Consider the following 23,619-nt stretch of genomic DNA (forward strand, 5'->3'; position numbering starts at 1 on the left):
GGTGTCCTGCGTTGGGCTGTACCCCTCGGCTGGTAGGTGGGTTGAGTTGTGACAGTTCTACACCCGCACTGGGCGAGGACCTGGCCCAAGCCGGCGCGCCCAGGTTGGGGGGGGGGGGGCAATACACCGGGAGGCTGCAGCAAACACCTGGGGAAGGTTCACCTGGGAGCGGCTCACCCGGGATGTCCTGGACAGGCGAGTCAGCTCGCTTCCGCGCCCGACAGGCCGGCCCCGCCCCCCGACCAATGGCGGCGCGGAGGCCTGCCAAGGCGGGCGAGGATTGGTCCGGGCGGGCAGGGGCGGGGCGGCGCAGCGGGACGCTTAGGCGCTCGGCCTGCTGGCGGCGCTGAGCGCTCGGCTACGCTAGGCGCGGCGCGAGCGGAAGTGGCGACGCTGGCGTCCCCGGAGTCTGCGGCGGCCGGCAGTGACGGCCCCAGCGCTGACGGCGGCGGCCCGGGGGGCGGCGTGGACGCCCGCGGCGCCGGCTGGGGCATCACCGCCGGCCTCGACCCCGAAATGGCGCTGCTGGCGGAGCACCTGCTGAAGCCGCTGCCCGCGGACAAGCAGATCGAGACGGGGCCCTTCCTGGAGGCGGTGTCCCACCTGCCGCCCTTCTTCGGTGAGCCGGGGTGAAAGGGGGGAGCCAGCCCACAGCTCTGCCCCAGAGCGCTCCCAGACGCCCGACGCCCCCGAACCCCCATCTCCCGAGCATCTTCCAGCCATCCCTCTCCTAGACACCCCGAATCCTGTTTCTCAAGGTACCCAAGACCCCCTTTCCTTCCAGGCACCCTCAGTTCTCCCTATCCCGGACCACTCCCAGATCCTCCTCCCTCCAACATGGCACATCCTCCCTTTCTTCCCAGAAACCCCCAGATGCTCCGTCTCCATTCCTTCATCTCCAGGCGCTTCAGATGCCCCCAATTCTCCACTTTCTTGGGGTCCCCCAATCGTCCCTCTCCCCCAGACACCCCTCAGTTTTCCAGTCTTCCATCTCCTTGAAAGCATCCCACCCCTTTCCCCTCAAATCCCATATCCCTTACCCCATCATTTCCTTCTTCCTTTTCAGAATGACTTTCAGCACCCCCCCCTTAAAATAATCCTCCTATTTCATAAGTCCTCTCTTTGCCTTATTCTCCTAGCCTCTCCCCCACAGGACCTTTTGAACCCCTCTTTCCTCAGAATTCCCCCATTCTAGATCAAAGACACCCACCCCACCCACACTCCGAAAGAGATGCAAGGAAGCCAGGAAGGAGGAGGAGGAGGGTTTTGAAGTTGGAGTTTCGAAACTCTGGCAAAACCCAAACAATCTGAGGGGTTTGAAGTGGCCGGGAGGAGGTTGGGGTACCAGGTGGTGGGTATTATAGAGGGCACAGCTTGCACGGAGCACTGGGTGTGGTGAAAAAATAATGAATAATGTTTTTCTGAAAATAAATAAATTGGGAAAAAAAAAAAAACCTTTGTAGGGGGAACCACCTAAGCTTTTTCCTCCATTTAGAATGGGGGTTGGGACAGGGGAAGCTGCTTTGTTGGGGTGACATCAGACACAGGGTGCTTGGCGTGGACTCTAAAAGAAGACCCCTCCCTTGTATATCAGGACCAGGAAGGCTGTGGGAGCGTGAGGAAGGCAATCCCTAACCCAGCTTCAGAGCCTCATCCCTCTCTTCCCTGAGCCCAGCCCAGGCCCTGGATGGAAAATGGGAAATAGAAGACAATACCATCTGCTCCTGCCCTTTGCCTTTCTGGTCCTGCCTAAAGGGTGCAACTTGAACCTCTGCTTTCTTCTCTTCCTTGTGGGCTTGCCCAGCACCCTGCCTTGCTGGTACACTCAGTGGCCTTGCAGGAAGATCCCAGTCCCCAGGACGGAGGTTGGTGGCAACCCACAAAGAGACAGAACCTTAACACTGACTTGGAACTGAAGAGATCTGGCACCTGGGCAGTCACTCACATTCCCCCTCATGGGTGATACCCCCGCATCCGTGAAATGGGGATGCTGATTTCTAAGGCTAGCTGCAAGGAGTAAATGTGTGTAGAGCACTGAGGCTTTAAGTGCCAGATAGATCCTAGGTGGGGGTGGGGTGGGGTGGGGGGTCTTGTCATATGAGTTCCTGGATCGGGTTTTGGTTCCTTCCCATAGTAGTTAATCAGTGTTGGAGGGAGTGCAGTTGCTGGGTTTGTATGATCCTCAGACCGGGGTAAGCAACCCGACAGCGGGGTGTTGGTCCTTTATGTCTGCCATTGCGTCCGTAGGACCCAGAACAGTGCCTGGCACATAGTGGGTGCTTAGTCAGTACTCACAGACTGAAGGAAATGTGCTTATTATTGGTGTTTCAGTTCTTGAGATAACACAGACCCTCCAGGTAGGGGCTCAAGGAATCTTTTATTTGTGCCCTCCCACCACCCTGCCTCTTATTCCGTGAACATTTGCTGAACAGAGCTGGCATGGCCTGGACAAGGATTCAGAATCTGTTGAAGCTAGTGGTTCTCCACTGAGGGCAGTTTGGCCCCCTCAGGGGACATCCAGCAATGTCTAGGCGCATTTTTGTTTGTCACAGCTTGGGTGGGGGCCGTGCAGAGAGGTGACCACTGGCAGGTAGGAAGGCTGTAAAATACCCTTCTGTGCATGGGTCAGCCATGGCCACAAAGAATGGATCCAGCCCCAAATATTAGCCGTGTCGAGAGAAACCCGGAGTTAAGCCTTGTGATCTTTTCATTCCTTACCGTCAGCACTGGTACATGTCCTGTGGTTCTGTAGCCCCTGGAATTGAGGGGAGGGGGTGGGGTGGGTCTTCATTGGATGTGATTATCTGGCTGGTTTTAGAGGAAAGGGGATGGTGGCCTCTGGAGTCAGCCGTGCTTTGATGCCTGAGGCTGAAGAGCATCCCCTCCTCCCTTTCCCTGATCTCAAAGGACCCTTGTGTTGGCCGTGAGCTGTGTGCTGTGGGCAATCACATCTGTTGACAGAAGCCCCATTGATACAGAAACTCCAGTGGGTTGGTCCACACAGAATCGTTCTCAGCACTCTAAAAAGAAAGAAAAAAAATGCAGTGGTCCATTTGGAACCATTATGCTCATCTGGGGAGAAGAGTTCCTCTGGAGGATTTAAGGTTTCTGAGGATGCTCCCACCAGGGGCTCTTCTCTGGGACTCAGGGTCAGTTGAGATCCATTGTTGGCTGTAACACAGGGGCTCTGTGAACTTTCGGTAGCGACTGGTCACCTGGATGATCTGGGTGGTTTGTGTGCGTCTCTTGAATGGAGTGGGTCTGGCTCAAGGGTTGCAAGAAGTCCGCGGGAGGTTGCAGTGACAGTTCCCTCCAAAGCAGTTGAGGCCAGATCACTTTTTGAGTTGGGGGCCGCTCTGCGCCTTGGAGAATGTTTGAATGATGTCCCTGGCTAGACGCCAGTAGCATCCCCTCTCCCCAGGTTGCAGCATCCAGAAATGTCTGCAAGGAGACAAAATATGGCCGAGAACCACTGTTCTTGATATACACGGGGTAAGGGGCTGGAAGCTGTGTTTTTATTTTTTAATTTATTTTTATTTAAGTAGGCTCCACACCCAGCATGGAGCTCAACGTGGGGCTTGAACTCACAACCCTGAGATCAAGAACTGAGCTGAGATCAAGAGTCGATCGTTTACTGAGCACTTACTGTGTGCCAGTCCTCTATGTTTATGCATTCAGTAATCCTCTCAGAACCTTTGGAGGAATGGTTTTTTGGTTTGTGTGTCTGTTTTGAGAGCATCTCTCCCAGGCTTTAAGGGTATTTTCCTTCTGGACTCATTTTTACCCACCTTTAAGGGGAAAAGGTATAAGCTGCCTTTTCCACCCAGCTCTACAACTTGGCCATCTTTCCAGGCAGTCATCGTTTTTCAGGGCTGCTTAGAACTCCTTTGTTTGAATGTGGCTGTCATTTATGTAACCCGTGCCACCCCTCTCACCCTGTGGGACATTCATATCACTTCCCCTTCTCTGCTCCGGTAAACAGTGCTGCAGTGAACATCCCGGTGTATGTTTCATTGTGTACTTCTGTTGTTAGTTCTAATTTTTAGAAGTGAAATTGCAAGGTTGATGCATGTGAAGGCTTTTAACCTATTAGAGCAACAACATCACTTTCACTTCTGTCCGGTGTGGTTTGTGGCAGAATAGGCTGGCCTGGGTGGATGCTTATTCTTGGGGCTGCAGGTCAGATGTGGCATAGAGCATCCCCCTTGTGGGTTAGCCCTTCCTGCTTCTCTCCAGCTTTTACGATGCCCACTTAGAGTCCAGCCCTTTGTCCATCTTCTTCCACCGTGACCCAGTAATTGGATCTTGCCTCTGAGTGATCAGCTTGCAACTGACTTGGGAGACCTGCTCTCTCATCTTTTAGGTCAATCATGCAGCAATGTCCTCCAGCATTAACAGCTAGAGGGTGGAGGGAGAGACTTAGATGTCATTTCATCTTGTCACTCCCTGCCCAGAAGCCTCAGTGGCTCCCTATTACCCCACCTTCAGATCTTTGCTGCAGCCTCTCTGAATGGCTTACAGCCCCACAAACGGTACCACACCATCCCTTGCCTCTGCCTAGCACGCCACTCTTCTCCAGCCTACCACCTTCGCTTTTGCCTGGCTGGGTTCCTCCTGTCTCCACGGAAAGGTTGCCTCATCCAGAAAGTGTTTCCTAACTCCCTTAGACTACCGCAGAACCTATCACATTCTGTGACTTCGAGCCATTTCAGTGCCTAACCCTGGGCAAGCTAGATGTGAGGGCAAGCTAAGTGAATGCTTTTAGTTCCTCTCCCATTCCCCCCCGCTCCCAAGTTCTTTCTATAAGCAGTTTTGCTTTTCTCTCCCTTTCTAAGTTAAAATACATAACTCCTAAACCATACCCATGACAGGCATTATTAATCAATTGTAACCCTGTTCTCTCCCTTTTAGTCTAGACACAACCTTGGCATTTTTCCTCACATGCTGTTCCAGGTCAGACGTGGTGCGTGACGTCACACCTATCCACTCTCGCCGTTTAGGGAGATGGTGCAAGAACCAAACGGGATGATTTCCCTCTCCCAGGTCCTGAAATCCAAATTCTGGGAGTGATTTTTCTTCATTCAGATCTCTTATTTAATTAAATGAATGTCTAGAGAATCAGGCCTTACACGTATCTGGTACTCGTCAAGTAGTCCTCGAGAAAACCCCAGAAAAAGTGATTTCCCATCCCTTCGGTTAGGTGCTTGCTGAATTTTGGGGGAGGTCAGTGGCAGCCCAGAAGCACAGAATAATCTTGTTATTCAGTCAGAGAAATCGAGGCCCAGGATGTAAAGTGACTTGCCTAGGGTCACACAGCTGGGAGTTAATGAGTAGAGTCCAACTGTAACTCAGAACTCTGGCCTCCGGACTCCTTACGCAGTTTTGGCTTGTGCATGCCTTCCTGCTCTCCTGGCTTCCTGTCTGAGAGAGGAGAATCGTCCCTTCCTGCCTACCATGGAGCCAGCCTGGACTGGAAAAGCACAGGGCTTGGCCTGGCCCACAGTGACTTGTCCAAGATGCAGGGAACTGTAGACCAGATATACAGGTTTTGTCTGGGGTGTGTGCCTCATTGTTGGCCTGCCCAGGGGGACCCATGACCCTTGCTCATTTAAATGCAAGTGTGAATGACTAGGATATGGAAGTCCTCCAGTGGGGAGGTCCCAAGCAGGTCAGATTTTCCTGTAATTGGGATGAGGCATTAACCTGCCTGGGAACCAGCCCTGTTAGCACCCCTTGGTCTATGAGTAAGAGGTTCTCCTTCTTTAGGGAAGGTTATTCTCCCCATTGCGGTGACCACCTGTCAGATCTCTGCAGTATTTTGTTTTGCTTTTTAAGTTTTTGTGGATAGATGTTTATTTTTGGTTTTATATAGAATATCCTCAGAAAAAGAAGAGTTAACCCTCTTATTACAGCAGGTTAGTTCTCGTTTTGGTTAAGTGTCTGTTGAGGGCTGGATTCTCTAGGGATGGGACATAGACCATATGCCTGGGAGGGACACTTCTAGAAGGAAGAAACTATGTCCTGTGAGAGAAAGAAGCCAGAAATACCCTTTCTACAGTGGGTTTTTGCAATCTTGAAACCACCCGCAGACTCTCGTTATTAGTTGGCAGTGCATTTGCAAGTAGTGAGGGCCCACTGGGCTCAAGGAGCACCTACTATGTGCTTGCTTGTTGTCCTAATGCGTCCCACTTCCGATCTCCTCCAGTCCCAGTAAGATCGGGGAAACACCTGGCAGGAGGGCTTCCGCTGGCCCTGTTTTCTCAGCCTCTTGTCTCCGGAATGGCTGTAGGTTGGCTGCTTTTGAGGCCCAGCAGGGAGGAAGGAGTCACTTTGGGTAGACCAAGACATCTGGGGTCTGTGGTGTGCAGAAGGCCTTACTCTGAACATCACAGGTAGACGAATGGAAAGAAATAGGGGCATTGGTGCCAGGCTGAGCCAGCCTGAGCTCCTGCCCTGTTTCCCTGGTGCCAAGGTTGGTCTGCACAGAAGCTCACCCCCTCCCTCGGCCTACAGCCCCGACTGTAAAGCAGGGACACCAGGCCTCCCAGGAGGACTGATGGAGGTGATCTTCTTCAATAATTTGGTATTCGATGCCCTGAATGGCTCCACCTTTGCACAAGTAGGACAGGTGGTCCCAGGCCTTCAGACACTCTATCTCTTGCCACATGGCCCTTGGGAAATGAAGATCTTTCCCAAAGAAGCCATCTCTGTGTCTGGTGATGGGCTGCCATCTGAGATTGCTCCCAAACACTCATTTATAACCTCCGAAGGTCAGCATGAAGCACAAACCCAGGATGCCCGTCTGCTCTGTTCTCCAGGGATTGTGATCATGTTCTCCTCTGCTTCATGTTCTGAGGAGTCTGGCCCTTGGGTCAAGGGTCAAAGTCTGTCCGCTCCTCCTGAAGGGAATAAAATGGCGAAACAGGAGAAAAAAGACCAACTGTCCGTTCTGTCTCTTGCTAGCTTAAGAGGCCCTCCTCACCTCCAGCATGGGGCTGCTTGAAGGAACAGGGCCCCATTGCGAATCCCTTAGGGGCAGAAAAGTTGGGCCCTCCTGGGGCCAGGCAGTGCATCCGGCCAAGGGGAGCCACCTAGTGGGTGTCAAAGCAAAAGGAAAAGAATGAATGACAGGGTTTTATAAAATATAATGCATATCCCCGTGCCTTGCCCCCTGCCATCATAGCTAGCTTAACCTCCATTTTGAGTGGCTCCCATGGGCCAAGCTTTCAACTAGCCACTTAAGATAACTCCAGGAATGAAGAAGAGTTGGTACCATTTCATAGAAGACACTGAGGTTCAGAGTGGTGAAGGGATTTGACCAGGTGGAACAGCTAGAAAGTGGGTCTGCAGGGCTTAGATGTGGGCAGACTCTGCAATGGGAACAGGGAGGCAGTCTTAAGTTGGCAGAGTCAAGGCTCTTTTTTCTGGCCCTTCCTCATGGCTTGTGTTTTGGGCAGGGGGGTAGGAGGTCCTCACCTAGCATGACAGTACTTACTTCCCTGAGCCCTGGGTTGGCAATGCAGAGGTTCTGGTCTTAGGTTTCATTGTTTCCATTTAAAAAATAGCACGGGTGGGTGTTAACTCCTTTTGTTACCTTCTTACAGTGTTACTTGTATCAGGGGCCTTTTTTCTTTTTTTTTTTTTCTTTTTTTATTGGTAGAGTGTTAACTGTAGCTGAGCTTTTAAGTCATTAGAGCTGATCAGCCCTCTCCAGGGTCCTGTAAAAACCAGCTAGCTCACACTTCCCTGTGCTCAGAAATGATTCATTTTCTGCGTTGCTGTTCCCCACCCCCAGTTCCTTACTCCACTCCAGCCTTCTGGAATACATTTGAAGTCATAATTTTACGACTGGAGGTTTCCTGCTAATTGTAGCCATACCCATTCATAGAGACCCCATTCCTCCCTCCCTTTCTTCCTCTCTTTGTCTTTTGATTTCTCAGTCATTAGGATCATTCCTTTCTGGAATTCCTGTGCCAGTTGCAAAAGATGGAAATGATGGTATCATTTATATAGTAGTAATAATAATAAACATAAAGAATACTTCTTTGTTTCTGGAGTGCTTCCTAGGTACCAAAGACCATGCCGAGCCCTTTACACAATGTGATTTAAGCCTCAGGTCAGCCTGACTAGGCAGAGTCCATTTTGGGCCTTGTTATACAAATGAGGAGATGGAGACTCAGAGAGGTTAACTGATTTCTCCCAGGCCACACAGCAAGTGAAGATAAACCCATTTCCCAACCACATTCCCCTCTCAAGGCTGGTTTTTGCCCAATGAAGCAGGCAACTGTGGACAAAGAGAGTTGGCATGTCATAGGGGTGATTTTTAAAAACTAATGTTTTAGATCATTTGTAAACATTCTTTCCTCCTTAGCCAGGATTTTTTAAAATGGCAACTCACAGAACAACAACAATAAAATGCCTTATCTCAATAAGTTTTAGTTTTAGGAAGGTGGGCATTCTTAGTGTTCTTATTCTTCAGAACAGGCCTTGTTGCAAACTGAGCCATCATACACACACATACGCATACACACACATAAACACACACACATCCCACATACCTGTGGATTAATAAATGATTCACCTCCCTCGGCTGTAATTTGAGTGCCTCTCATTATGATCCTGTAACCTAGGACCTGTAAAGTTAATCCGCCCCACGTCTTTAACAACAAAACCTTATTATCCAGCTATTGCGGGGGGGGGGGGGATTGAATATGAAATAGAACCTTCCTGGGGCGCCTGGATGGCTCAGTGGATTAAAGCCTCTGCCTTCGGCTCAGGTCATGATCCTAGGGTCCTGGTCAGCAGGGAGCCTGCTTCCCTTCCTCTCTCTCTGGCTGCCTCTCTGCCTGCCTGTGATCTCTGTCTGTCAAATAAATAAATAAAATTTAAAAAAAAATTTTTTAAAGAAATAGAACCTTCCCAAACCAGGCTCCTAGCATCAACAACACAGGTATCCTGTTCTTCCTTTCTGGAGTAAGTATTTATGGGTTGGGCTAGGTGTTTTGAGTCCTGAGTCACACAGGCCGAAAGTGAAGGCATGTGTCTAAGAAATGGAAGGCTTTGTATTCCCAAGATGCACTGAGAGGGTGGGCCAGGTCTGGGCAGGTGTCCTGGGGCAACTCGCATGGAGCATGCTGTGGTCTCACTCAGAGCACGGGGACTGTTACTTTCCCACCACACTGAGGCCAGAGAAGGCAGAAATGAGCCTGATTCTGGGTGGCATATGCTAACTGCTGGCTTGCAGGGATTTCTGTTCTCTGGCCGATCTCACTCATCTGAACTGTGGTGAAGACCTAGGTAGGAGGTTGTCCAGCCAGAATTGTTGCAGAGGCCAGGTACCAAATGCTCTCTTGGTACTCACATTTTGCGGGTGATGCTTACACAGTTGGCTATTTATTTTCCAAGTATCTAGCAAAATGAAAGCACTGCAGAGAAAGCAGGAGGAAGTGACCATTGCCCCTCAAGGCAAGTTTCTTTTGAACTGTGCAGAGCTGTTTAGTGAAGGGTTGAAGGGGTCTATGAAGTTACCGGGTCACACCTTTATCATCATTCATATTTTCAACGATGGCCCCGTTCAGAAAACTGTGCATGGTGTGCTTTACAAAAGCAGGGACATTTGTATTACCTTTTAATGAATCTATACAGAATGGCCAGTGCATTCATAAAACTTAGTAGTGAGAAAATATTTCACTGCTTTCATTTCATGTTCTTATTATTCTTGAGATAAGGCATTTTATTATTGTTCTGTGATTTGCCATTTTTCTCTCGAGTTGGGTGTCTTATTGATTTGTGAGAGCTCTTTACATATTAGGGACAGTAATCATCAGTCCATGGTTTGTTTCACTGATCAGCACCCTCAACCATCAGTTTGTTGTTTGCCTGTGATTAGTGATGGGATATCTCTTCATGCCCCACACAAGAGGTCGCTGGATTTTGTAATCAGATTTGTGGTATTTTCCTTCATGCCTTCTGGGTTCAGTAGCAGGTTTAGAAAAACGTTCCACACCAAACAGAGGGGGCCATTTGCCACATATTCCAGATAACCAAGGCTTATCTGTATTGAGAATCTGTGCTCATTAGAGTCGGTCCTATGGAGTAAGATGGTGGAGTTATATCTGATTTTTCTTTTTTTATGTTTTTGTTGTTGTTGTTGTTGTTGTTTGGCTTTTTTGTTTTTGTTTTTTTGTAGACAACTTCCTTTCTCCCTGGAGTTGGGAGGAAGAACCAGGTAGCCTTCCAAGCCCCCTCCCTCCCTTCTTTTTTTTTTTTTTAAAAGTTTTTTTTTTTTTTTTTTAATTTGACAGACAGAGATCACAAGTAGGCAGAGAGGCAGGCAGAGAGAGGAGGAAACAGGCTCCCTGCTGAGCAGAGAGCCCTATGCGGGGCTCGATCCCAGGACTCTGAGATCATAACCTGAGCCAAAGGCACCACTGAGCCACCCCGGCGCCCCTCCCCCACTTCTGGGAGAGGGCTTCTGGATGGCATTTTAAAGAGCCTGTTTGCTGACAACAATAAAAAAACAACTTTGAGGTATCTGCCAGACTGGTAAAACAAGAAAGACAATTTGCAGGCCAGGCTGCATAATTACAGGAGCGGTAAGCCTAGACATTGTCACGCTCTCTCCGGAGCAGGGGCCAGCCTGAGTTTAAATTGTTTGAAAGGCCACCATGTGCTTGATGATTAAAATCATCTTCTGGTTTTCTTGTCGGAGTACTCTCCCATTGGTTGCATTCACATGGGATGGAAACATTCTAGAAAGAAAGATGAGGAAGTAGTGGAATGAGCCTGTGTCCTGTAATTATGTTTGAGTGCCTGGCTTCCCCTGTGTGACCCTAGGCAGGTCTGTTGGCTTCTCTGGGCCCTGTGGCCTTGGGGTTGTCACGGTGAGCAGCCCTCGTTGGCCTGGCACCCGTGGGCTGTGGCCAGTGAGGGGCCCAAGCCCAGCATGGATGAGGCACTGGTGCATAGTCACTCTGGACTTGAAATCTGAACCCCGAGTGGCAGGCTCTAGAATCCCACATGGCTGCTTCCCTGACCCCAGGAGACTTGCTTCCAGGTGCTCTGAAACTGACCTCAGTGGGTGCATGTGGGGGCCACAGGGATGCCTTGCTGTTGGAAGTGGCTTCTGGTATCTGCCCCCCCACCTCCCCCTCCCAGCTCCTGCTCTGCTTCCAGTCCTAGAAGGTGTGCTTGTGGCCAGCTTTCCTGCCCCCGGTGGAACAGAAGGTTTTTCCCCTCGTGCAGGCCATGCTGCACAGAACCACCGCTGTCAAGGCCTGGCGACTGCTGACGGTGGGGCCTCATGACCCACAGAGCACACTGTCAGGGGAACGGGGAACAAAAAGCCTTTCTTCTGCCACCAGGGCCACTTTGAACTGCACAAGAGCCTTTTCAGAGTCCAAGAGGCTGGATACCCTTTCTCTGCCTCTCTGAAATGCATGTTGGATGACCGGGGTCACCGGGACACGCCCATGAGTCGCCCAGGCACAGCTGACGATGGCCTCTGGTGAAGGCACCCCCTGCCCCCAGGGTTCCTCTCTTCTTGCTTGACTGGTGTGCCTTACAATCAACCCGCAGCCTGAGGAGTCTGGCCAGGGGTGTCCCACCTCATTTGGGCCCCAGATGCCACCTGAGCACCTAACGGGGTCCAGTCACTCCCCAGGTGCCGGGGACACAGGGGAACCTAGGCTGCCTGATCCCTGCCTTGTCAGAACTCAAGTCCAAGGGGGAGACGGAGGGTAGATGGAGGCACATGTGGGACCACAAGCATGGTCCCAGTGAAACAGACTTCTAAAAAAAGCAAAAGGAAAATACATGACTTTAGGAGCAACAACCAACCAACCAACCACAACAAATATAACCCTGACTTTCCCCCCAGCATTGGATAGGACCATTTTCTCTTTTCTTTTTTTTTTTTTTATTTTTTAAGATTTTATTTATTTATCTGACACAGAGAGAGAGACACAGCGAGAGAGGGAACATAAGCAGGGGGAGTGGGAGAGGGAGAAGCAGGCTTCCCACCGAGCAGGGAACCTGATGCAAGGCCCGATCCCAGGACCCCGGAATCAGGACCAGAGCCAAAGGCAGACGCTTAACGACTGGGCCACCCAGGTGTCCCTGTATGACCATTTTCAAACACAGGGCAACAGTGAAAGAATTTTACAGAGAAAATTTGTATACCCCCCACCTCCACTCTGCCATTAACATTTCACTGTCCCAGCTCGCCATCCATCACTTCACCTGTATGCTGGGACAGTGTGCCTTTTTGGAAGGTGGGGACCTGACGCCATCTCTGAGGAGCAGCCTTGCCTTTAGATGGGCTGTGCTGGTCCCCACATATCACACACCCGTGGCACCTGGCTGGCCCCGGTGAGGGTCAGTGTTGGTGACCCCTGGCCGCATGGCCAAGAGGGGAACAGGCACTACAGGTGGCAGTGGGCATCTGGGCTCATGTGCAGTGTTCGTAGAGTCAAGAACGTCTGATCTTTTGTGGGAGCTACTAGTCCCGTGCCACAGGGCTAGCAAACGGCACGACCTGTCGAGGCTTCTGCTGGATGAAGGCCATGGTTCGCCAGGCGGGATGAAAGAGCAGGGTGAAGTGGTCAGCTCATGTAGGACTGCCCTAGGCAGGTGAGCCTGTGAGACTGGAGGGCAGCCAGCTGCCCGGACCCCCTAACCCAGCGCCTTGGAGCTGTACCAGCACGGCCCCCCGGAGGGATGTTTGCCCCCACAGGCCCCAGCCCCTGGCCATACAGCGAGGGGCCTCAGGAAGTCAGAACATAGAGGGGATGCAGGCACAGGCCAAGTGGGTTCCCTTTCAGCAGAGATTCTGTGGGTCCTGGTGACTTATAAGCACAGCTGGGTGACATCTAGGTGGCATATGCTGGACCATGGAGCTTGAGGTCACAGAAATGATCCAAATCCATTTCTCTCTCTCTTTTTTTAAGATTTTATTTATTTGTCAGAGAGAGAAAGAGGGAGTGAGTGAGCGCACAGGCAGGCAGAGTGGCAGCAGAGGCAGAGGGAGAAGCAGGCTCCCTGCTGAGCAAGGAGCCCGATGTGGGACTCCATCCCAGGATGCTGGGATCATGACCTGAGCCGAAGGCAGCTGCTTAACCAACTGAGCCACCCAGGCGTCCCCCAAATCCATTTCTTGAGTGTTCATGCACTGGGCACTCTGCCAGATGCATCCAATGCATGGTTTTTAAAAATTTTTTTTTTTAAAGATTTTATTTATTTATTTGACAGAGAGAAATCACAAGTAGATGGAGAGGCAGGCAGAGAGAGAGAAGCAGGCTTCCTGCTGAGCAGAGAGCCCGATGCGGGCCTCGATCCCAGGACCCTGAGATCATGACCTGAGCCGAAGGCAGCGGCTTAACCCACTGAGCCACCCAGGCGCCCGAATGCATGGTTTTTAATTCCTGTGATGATCCCATGAATTAAGTGTTACTACTGTCCCCTTCTGACGTGAGAGGAAACTGAGGCACACAGGTGAGACTTGTTCATTAGGGAATGGTCGCTGCAGGATTCGAACTCCACCTGGCTGTGTGACTACCCCACTTTCTTCCAATTGGGTTTTGGGGTATTTCATTTCTGTTTCCCCAGTGCACTTCCTTTAACAGCTATGCTTAGACTGTTCCTGATGGCTGGCCAGGTGTGGCGGGTCACCTTGGGTGGAATTCAGCCTGCGGTGGTCCCTCCCCCAGTCCTCTGCTCTTGTGCGGTCAAGGTGGCATGCACACTGAGGCCCCCGCCGGGCAAGTAGAGTCCGGCACTCTCCTCTCCACCTCGTTTCCACCTCCTCTCCGCCCACCCGTGGGTCTGGTACCCACTTCAGCCTGCTCCAGCGTCTTTGTCCCCTGCGCTCTGTATCAAGTGTGGAGGGTCTCTGGACGCAGCACTGAGGACAGCGAGCACGTGTTGGGGAGCTCAGCTGTCTTTAGGCTCTGAAGAAGTCCATGTTGAGCCTGCTCATCTCTAATCCTCATGACAGTCTGCCAGGGGGTCCCAAAGGAGGGAAGGGGGCCAGGCAGGCCACCAGCTGCTCGTGTTTCAGATCTACCAATTTCTAGGTCTGCCTTTTTGCAATCCAAGGGTGTCACTGGTAACACCAAGAAAGGAACCGAGAACAGGAAAACAAAACAAAAAACCCTCTAGTTAAGAACATTCTGATTCCAGCGATAAAGAAAACATGTGTCTTGGAAGTGAAATGTTTCAACTCTTGCCTGCAGTATGTCTGATCAGTCCTGTTGCCCCACTAGCTAGATGGGAAAGCTGAGGCCGGTGGAGCTGAAGGGACACACCCAGGCCCACACAGCCCGTGAGTGCAGAGCTGCGGGGGTCAAATCCACCTTCCTTATGCTCTGTTTTTTTTTTTTTTTTTTAAGATTTTATTTATTTATTTGACAGATAGAGATCACAATTAGGCAGAAAGGCAGGCAGAGAGAGGAAGGGAAGCAGGCTCCCTGCTGAGCAGAGAGCCTGACTCAGAGCCTGATCCTAGGACCCTGAGATCATGACCTGAGCTGAAGGCAGAGGCTTAACCCATTGAGCCACCCAGGCACCCTTCCTTATGCTCTGTTAAGTGACTGGGATCCCACTGCTGGTGTGTTCCCCTGCCAGGCTCTAATGCAGGGTCTCAGAACCATGGAGCCTCTGAGTCCCTAGCTTATTTCTTTCTTAGAAGCTGGTCAATGAGAGGGTCATTTTTAATAAATCGGGCCCCTCTCCTGCCTTATAAGATCCCTCAGTCTGCCTCCTGGCCAGCTGGTTAGGTAGCGGTGACCCACCTTATTGGCCAAGATAGGATTATCAGAGCCTCAGTTCTGCAAGGTACTCTATAGCTGTGGCGCCCAGTGTGGCAGCCATGGGTCACATGTGCCATTTATATGTCAGTGGACGGAAGTCAAATTAAAGTGCAAAGCCAGCTCCTCGGTCATACCACATTCAAGTGTCTGGTAGCCACATGGGGTCTATTTTTAGTGCAGATATAGAACATCTCCATCACTGGATGAAGCTCTGGACAGTGCTGTCCAAGAGAGAAAGGGTACTGTGGACGAAAGGGTTTGCCCCTAGATATTCCAGTTGAATTTTAAAGGCTCTGACAGGTCCTGCAGCAAGAAACCGGTCTCACTGGGGCCCAGCACTCCATCTTAACTTGCCCACGAACCTTTTCAACACCTACAAATAGCATGGTTTTTCCATCAATACAACAAGTGACCCTCCTTCGTATTCCCAAGCCTCTGTGGCCATTCCTGAATCTTCATCCTGGCTGGGAATCTGAATCTCTCTTCTTATTTTGTCCCCAGATTGCCTCGGGTCCCCAGTGTTTACTCCCATCAAGGCAGACATAAGCGGCAACATCACGGTATGTACTTGGCCCGGCAGCCACAGCCCAGAGTCTGCTCCAGTGCCCCACTCCCTGCTGCAAGCTTGAGAAACAGGAAGGAGATGGGGTAAAGGGGCTTGGCCCTTGGCTCATCCAGCTCAGGGCTCAGGGTTCCTGGTCCTCTGCAGTCATACCTCCCAAGCACAGCCTGACTGGGACCACAATCTGAAGGGTTGACCTAAGCAGGAACCCAGTTCTTGTGTCCACCCTGACCAAATCAGAAATAAATTCCAAAGCACACAGGTGCAGCGGCTCAGCCCTACCCTACCCTATTCCTGGGAGCTCCCGCTGCCATCCCCTAGCTACCAACCCGCTCCCCATGAGCATCCACATAGGGCCTGGCCTGCAGTCTTGGGCGCGTCCCAGCAGCCCTTTGAAGCTGGTCTGTCCTTATCCCCATTTTACAGATGAGGAAGCTGAAGCTCACCTAAGGTCACACAGCAAGGGAGGGGTAGAGGTGGGATTCTGAGCCGAACTGCCTGGCTCCCCCTCAGGAGCCTTGTTCCTGGACACCCGTCTACTTCCGATGCTCGGTGTCTGGGGAGCTCTCAGTAGTGGTTGGAGAACACGGGCTCCGGAGCTCGTCTGCACTGGAACCTGTGGCCACCCATTCCAGCTGTCACTGTCCCCTCTCTGAGCTTCGGTCTCCTCATCTGCAGACTGGGATAATGTCAGAGCTATGTCGGGATCACTGTGCAGACCAAACACAGCCGCGCGCCCGTGACCCGTCGGCTGGCGGGAGGGGCTCAGTACATGGAACCAGTCACGGCAGCTACGGTTACCAGCCCCACTGCCGGGCCTGGTGCTGGGGTGTGGGGGGGTGCTCCCCTGGTGAGTGTGGGGGCCGGCCATCTGTGAGGACAGCTTCTTCAAGGGGACAACCCCATGTGCTCCATTTCAGAAAATCAAGGCGGTTTACGACACCAACCCAGCCAAGTTCCGGACCCTGCAGAATATCCTGGAGGTGGAGAAGGAAATGTACGGAGCAGAGTGGCCCAAAGTGGGAGCCACGCTGGCGCTCATGTGGCTGAAAAGGTGACGGGCTTGGACGGCAGGGTGTGTGTGGCTGTGCGGCCTGGGGGCCCCGCTCTGCAGAAGAGGGACGTCCGGCCCTATTCTTGCCCCGCGAGGTCACCTCCGTTTCTTCCACATAGGCGCCCTTGTGCGATGCTAGTTAGTAGCTGAGGAAAAGCGCCCAAGGGGTCAAGGCCCACCCGTTGGAGATGCTCCCTGTTCCAGCCCCACCAGAGACATAGCAAGTGAGTGCATACTCCGGGCGTTGTGCTAAACATTCCCTGCGCCTGATCGCATCTCATGTGGTGGGAGTTAGGTGTGATGATTATCCTCGTCTCAAAGAGGGAGGCCAAATCATGTGCCTGGGTCACAAGGTCAGAGCTGGGATGCAGTGACCAAGCTCCGTTGTGCAAGTTGTGCATTAATTACACAGAGGTGTCCTGTCTAGGGTTGGTTACATCCTGGATATGGTAGATTCATATGACAGCACTTGACAGAAATACAGTGTCTTGAGAAGAAATTCTTATCTAATTTGCACAGATTTGTCCCCTGGGCTGGGGGGTTGGGTAGCAGGGTACCTTGATATGGGATTTAAACCCAGATGATCTTATCCTAGACTTGAGAATGCTCATAATCAAAATATACATTGTTTTTCCATCAAATACCTGAAGCCAGATATGGTTGTTCCTATCTTACACATGAGGCCACCGAGGCCCAGAAAGACGCTGGGGACAGGCTGCGTTGAGCCGGCTGGTCACATTACGCATTACACAGCTCGCTTGCTGCACTCACACTGCTCTCTGCCAGCTACAGAATTCTCACTTAGCTGTGCAGACACCACAAAGCCAGGGATGCACTCTTGGCCCCACAGATGTTCCCGGTGTTGCCCTCTCTTGGGCCTGATGTCAGGTGTCAGGAAGGGTGCTCCTCCCCTGTCTCTCCCCACATTCCCTGGAGCCAGTCCCCTCTCCCCAACACATACTTCCCTGGTGAAATACAGCAGGGACAGTCAGCTCCCTGGAGGGCACAGCCTTGTGGGTGTCGGGGGTAGGTGGGCTGTGATTGACACCCTTATAGCATGTTGTAGGAACTGCCTCCCACCGAGCTGCCCACTTGGGTCTGTCAACAAGACACTCCCGGGCTCGCATGAGGACTGCTGTGGTCTCTCCATCAGCATGGTCTGTGGATTTCTGGAGAGGAGCAAGGCAGATGGTGATGTTCAGCCCAGTTAGATTGTTTATGTCCAGGTCAGATGTGGACAGAGCCAGATGACAGGGAGGGCAGGTGAAGGGAGATGCCAACAGGCTGAGCATGTGATAAGCACCTGCTCTGTGCTGGGTGTGTGGGATGCCCCACTGAATGAGGCAGGGCCGCACTGGGGGTATCACGGCCTGGGCGGGGCATCGGGCTGGTGGGTGGATCCTGACAGCAGGATAGCAGAGCCTGGAGCAGAGAGAAATCAGGGAGGGCTTCCTGGAGGAGGGGTACCAGGCAGATTCTCCGGTACTGAGCAGGAGGGTCCCAGGAGGACGAGGCCTTTGAGAAGTGGGAGGGCAGGAGAGGCCTGGTGTATCTGATGCTCTGGGAGGGTCTGGTCCAGTGGGCTCTGAAAGTGAGGCAGGAGCAGGGAGGGACCAGGTGTAATTGGACAAGGGTGAGTCCCAGCATGATCGGGGTGCTGGGGAGCCACCGAGGGCCATGAAGCTGGTCAGCAACAGGGTCAGATGGTGCTTCATCCTGGCTGCTGAGTAGAGGGCTGGTCATTCGGGCTGAGGGTAGGCAGGTGCTCAAGAGAGGTGGTTGACCCAGGGCAGGGCTGGGATTGTCTCCTGGGCTCAGTTCCACAGCCCAGGCTGATTCCTGATGGATAGGGGTTCTAACTCAGGCACAGAGAACTTCCATTTACATCATAGGTGATAAAAGATCCTTTAGTCTCAGTGTTCCTGCCCCTCAGAGCCCTCAATCCAATCCCTACCTCCCTACAGGGAAGGAGCAGAGCAGCTCATGCAGGAACCCTGGAGGGACAGTGAGGGACAGTGAAGGAATCCAGCTCAGGGGTGAGACAGCTGAGTTCACATCCTGGCCTTTGCCCAAGGCGTTCAGAGGTGCCTCAGTGTTCCCTTCTGTGAAAGGGGTGGATCATAGAGCTGAGGGAGCAGGAGATGAAATGCTGTGCATTAAGGGACTAGCTTGTTCCCATCTTTGACATAGTTACCCTGCTGTACCCCATGGCCATGGCTTTCTCCTGACTCTTTTTTTTTTTTTTTAAAGATTTTATTTATTTATTTGACAGAGAGAAATCACAAGTAGATGGAGAGGCAGGCAGAGAGAGAGGAGGAAGTAGGCTCCCTGCTGAGCAGAGAGCCCGATGCGGGACTTGATCCCAGGACCCTGAGATCATTACCTGAGCCGAAGGCAGCGGCTTAACCCACTGAGCCACCCAGGCGCCCTCTCCTGACTCTTAAAACATCATCCTTCCCCTGGAGGAAGGGCCCAATTGGCTGCTGTAAGTGTGGACAGTGGCTTGGGGCCATGGTCAGGGTGGGGATCCTGGTCGCAGGGCCAGGCTCTTCAGCATGCCCAGTGTGTCCAGAGTCCGTGGTCCGTGAGCCCTCAGAGGGCCCGTACCGCGTCTTCAGCCCTCAAGTGATGACGGCCATTGCCTGCCGCGCCAGCTGAGGCAGGCCAGGTGGGCACAGAGATCGGCAAGGCGGACCCAGACCTACCTCGTAGACTGTACGGCCCAGTGGCGACCACGGTCAGCAAGATGCTGAGGACAGGCTGCGTTGAGCCGGCTGGTCACATTACACGAGGCAGGTTCAGGACAACAGCTGGGGGTTGACCCCTGTTGTGTGCGTGTGCATACCCGTGGCGCACAGCAGGTCCGGGTCTGCCCCAGGCTGGAGTGCACGAGCCAGGCAACGGGCTGTGGCATGCGGGATCCTGAAGGGCTGTCTCTCCTGCGCCACAGAGGCCTCCGCTTCATCCAGGTCTTCCTCCAGAGCATCTGTGATGGGGAGAGAGATGAGAATCACCCCAACCTCATCCGTGTCAACGCCACCAAGGCCTACGAGATGGCCCTCAAGAAGTACCATGGCTGGATTGTGCAGAAGATCTTCCAGGTGAGCCCCTTAGCTGTGGGCTCCCCGGGCTCCCAAAGGGCTCCCTGTCTGTGCGGGGGGAGGTGGGTGCACCAGGGGGCCCTGTCCCGTGTGCTTGGGCCCAGAAGAGAAGAAAGGCTTCTGGACCCACTGGGGCATCTGCTGAAGAGACCCTGGCCTGCAGGGGTCTTGGTGGCTTATGTTGGGATGATACTGGCTCGGGTTCCTGGAAATGATGCTCCCAGGGTTGCCAGACTGAAGGCCCACTCTGGAGATGAAGAGACCCGTGGGGCACCCTGCACACTGTTGCCGGCCACACTGCCTCTCTCTGGGCACATTCATCTTGTCCAGCCGCTCCTGGCCCAGCCTCTGGTCTGCAGCCCATCTGCACCCCCCTGCGAACTGGGGTCTGCCAGGCTTGCCTGCTTCCCACAGGGCACCACGGGCTGGGCCAGGAGCCAGGCTGGGTATAGGCAGGAAGAGCTAGGCCCCCTCCAGGCTACGCCAGCATGGCTGGTGACAGGGCCCATCCTGGGTGGGCGCCATGAAGCCCTGCCCTCCCCGTGTGCTGCTTCCTTGCCAAGTCCTCACAGCCGGCACCTGGGTGGTGAGGGTGTGTGCAGCCCACATCAGATTGTGTTCTTCATGAACGCGCCATGGGAGTGGGCAGGCGCAGGTGCAGTTCCCCCCCATTTCACAGATGAGGAACTAGTGCTCAGAGAGATTAACTGTCTTGCTCCAGGTTGCACAGTAAGAGGGGATCTGGGATTCTACCTCCCTGAGCCTTCGTCGCCTCCTCTTGCATATGGGCGTAAACTAGGCCCCATCTCCAGGGGTCATAGTGATGATCGAACAAGCTAACACATACAAAGTGCCCAGCGCACACTCTACACTGTCATTCTGTGTCTTGCTGGTGGTATTTGTTATGACCATACTATTTCCAGTTGCCTCAGCCTATCAGACTCAGCCTAAGCTGCTCATCCAGTGATGTCCTTTCTTTTCTGGTTCTCTGTACTTCTCATCAATCAGGGAAGCCCTGAGAGTTATTGAAGCGTTGCCCCCTGAAGGCCAGGAGAGGCCACAGTCCGTATTAGCAGTGAGCTCCCCCAGGCCACCTTCTCCAGAGCAGGGAACCCAGAGGCCAGTGGCTCCGGGGTGCTGGGCACCTGCGCCATGCCTGGTATCATGCTGAGCACTGGCCACCCACCCCCCTGATCCTTTACAAGAGCAACCTGATTCGGTGGGTGCCATCATCATCCCCATTTTACAGATGAGGAAACCGAGGCTCAGAGAGGCTAAGTAACTAGCTCAAGGCTCACAGCTAGTCGGCGGCACAAGTTGGACTTTGAACCCAGGTCTGTCGGTCCCCAGAGCTCCTGTCCTGTCCGTCTTGCTGTCCCTCACGGGGGTAGAAGGGCACACACATCTCCCTCTTCCTTTCCCTTCTGACTCCATAAGGAGCATGGATCTCAGGGACGTCCCCTCCCAGGACCCCACCATCCCTGGCCCTGCGGCCCCGCTTGGTGGTCCTATCAGTCCCCTAACGCCATGCCGCCTACTCCCCCCCACTTTTGCCCGTCTCAAGGCAGCGCTGTATGCGGCTCCCTACAAGTCTGACTTCCTGAAAGCACTCTCCAAGGGGCAGAATGTGACGGAGGAGGAGTGCCTGGAGAAGGTCCGCCTCTTCCTGGTCAACTACACGGCCACCATTGACGTCATCTACGAGATGTACACCAAGATGAACGCCGAGCTCAACTACAAGGTGTAGGTGCGACCGGGGCAGGGGACCCCTCACAGCACCTGGTGAACCCGAATCACTGTGAATCAAGCCCGCAGGCCACCCCTGGAGCTGCCCAGAGGCCGGCGGAGGCCTACAGGGGACGGCAAGCCCTGGTTTTCATTTTTTTAAAAAGTCATTTTGGGGGGTTATCCTAATGGAGCAATATATAACAGTCCTACTTCCAAATCCCCTTTGAATTTCACAACAGCACAGACTGACTTCCATCCCTCCATTTCAGTGTGGTAAAAATCAATTAATGTTTCTAATCAAGTCCTAAGGGGTGTTTTTTTTCCCCTTTCTCTTTTTCTTCCTCCCCATGCGGAGCATACCTCTGGGGGGAGCTGTGTGTCATACACCTCACTTGAAAAAGAAGCACATGTCCTTAGGATCTGACCAAATGATGTTTTGGGTATTTTAAGGACCATGAGAAGTTTGATTTGAAATTACACAGGGCCCCTGCAGTGGGCTTTTTTTTTTTTTTTTTAAAGCAAACTGTTGTGTCTTCTCATGTGGTTGGTATGGCCCGACCTCACAACACTGTCATTATCGATTCTGCTTTTTCTTACGGTCTTTGGTCAGACAGTGTTTTTATAGCTGAAACCAACCAGCAAGCCTTTGATGGGCAAGTATGGGGGGGGCATTTTAAAGCTATCAGGCACAAATAAGTGATCACAGATGACTATATTTGCATTCTTCTGCATAGTAGTTTTCTTCAGGGACAGCTTTTCCAACCTAAGAAACTACCGACCATGTGTATTCTCTCAAAGGGGGAGAGGGCAAACCCTTCCATCTGCTGAGACCCAGGAAAACGCCTCACTGCCTTAACTGTCCTTTCTGGCACTAAAAAGAGCTGTATTTTTTAACGCATTGGGGTAAACAGAGCAACCTCAGAGGAACTGATGTGTGTTCCAAACCCAATGAGGAACAATTGGTGATTTTTATGTGAGAAACTAAATGATCCTTAATAAATAAATCTCTATTTTGGAATCACATCAGTGTGCTGTTTTGGTTCCTGATTCTCTTTTTTTTCCATTCTCCCGCCCTGGAAGAGAGGTTACAGCTGGGGACCAGCCAGGGACCTGTCTAATGGTCTCTATGGTTTACCAAAATAGAAGCGGTGACCACACTGAGAAACAGGGGACATTTCACACACAGATCCTGATCTCTAGCTTCTTCCGGGAAAAAAAAAAAAAAAAAGGACTGCATGGCAAATGCCGAGAGATAGCCGCCCCCTTGACCAGATGGGACAAGTGGACAAACGCATTCGCCACTTTGCCTCAGTCTCTAGTGATCCTGATTGCCTCCCTGACCTGCAGGGTTCTCGGCACTCTCTCATAGGCTGACACTTCCGATACTAGCGTTAAATGGAGACAGAATCTTTATTTTACTTCATTCCTTGAGCCTCCATGGAAGGGGCGGGGGGTGGGGAAGAGCCTGGCAGAGGAGGAGGGGCAGGGCACACTCCAAGGTGAGATATAGGCAAAGACCTGGTGGCTTGACACACCGCACATAATGTGCACGCACACAATTGTGCTACAAAGGGATTTGAACATGACCCTGAAAATGACGAAACGCCTTCAGGCGTCTCCTGCTCCAGCCAGCCAGGTAGCCAGTTTGGAAGGCTGCCTCCAGCATGAACAAGGGATGGACACCTGAACTAATTTTTTTACTGTCTCTGATTTCATTATATTTTCTACTGTTGCTGGTCTAGGAATGCTGCTGACCTTTCTAAGCTGTAACTGCTTTTCAGGCTCCCCCCCCCAACTTTGGGTTTCCTGGAAACACAAAATTCTGCCAACATGTAAAAAGAATTCTGCATCTTCCTTTTAAAAACAGCCTTTCTGGGAGCACCTGGCTGGCTCCATCTATAGAGAATGTGACTCTTGATCATGGGGTGGTGAGTTCGAGCCCCACGTTGGGGGTAGAGATTATTTAAAAAAAATAAAAGAGGGGCGCCTGGGTCGCTCAGTCCGTTAAGCATCTGCCTTCCACTCAGGTCATTGATCCCAGGGTCCTGGGATGGAGCCCCACATCGGGCTCCCTGCTCAATGGGGAGTCTACTTCTCCCTCTGCTCTTCCCCCACCTGCTGGCCTGTACGCGCTGTCTCTCTGACAAATAAATAAATAAAATCTAAATACATAAATAAGTAAATAGCCTTTCTTTATGTCTCTAACATAGCACAATGGGACCAGAAAGGCAGTGTCTTCTTGTGGAAGGCCCATACTTTCTCCGGCCAGCCTCCTTCACTCTCGGTACCTGCTGGGCCCCGAGGAGCACTGTGGATGCCCAGAGACAAAGCCAGTAAAGCAGCTGTGTTCTCCCATTTCATTTTTGT

General features: G+C 52.3%; 1 protein-coding gene across 1 annotated transcript; it reads left to right on the top strand.

Annotated features, from left to right (window-relative positions):
• The first annotated feature begins 444 nt into the window (after positions 1 to 444).
• On the top strand, positions 445 to 22,275 carry LOC122903317 (glycolipid transfer protein). Its single transcript, XM_044244079.1, has 5 exons — positions 445 to 619; positions 15,309 to 15,367; positions 16,290 to 16,423; positions 19,374 to 19,524; positions 21,089 to 22,275. Exons 1-5 carry the CDS (start codon positions 517 to 519, stop codon positions 21,269 to 21,271), a joined length of 630 nt encoding a protein of 209 aa, XP_044100014.1. The 5' UTR covers positions 445 to 516; the 3' UTR covers positions 21,272 to 22,275.
• Positions 22,276 to 23,619: the final 1,344 nt, after the last annotated feature.

The sequence above is a fragment of the Neovison vison genome, chromosome 3 (assembly GCF_020171115.1).
Source record: "Neovison vison isolate M4711 chromosome 3, ASM_NN_V1, whole genome shotgun sequence".
Taxonomy (NCBI): Eukaryota; Metazoa; Chordata; class Mammalia; order Carnivora; family Mustelidae; genus Neogale; species Neogale vison.

Coding starts and splice junctions, on each gene's coding strand:
- LOC122903317 (XM_044244079.1), top strand. CDS start 517: ATGGCGCTGCTGGCGGAGCACCTGCTGAAGCCGCTGCCCGCGGACAAG. Junction 15,368..16,289: donor ACATAAGCGGCAACATCACG/GTATGTACTTGG, acceptor GCTCCATTTCAG/AAAATCAAGGCGGTTTACGA. Junction 16,424..19,373: donor GCGCTCATGTGGCTGAAAAG/GTGACGGGCTTG, acceptor CCTGCGCCACAG/AGGCCTCCGCTTCATCCAGG.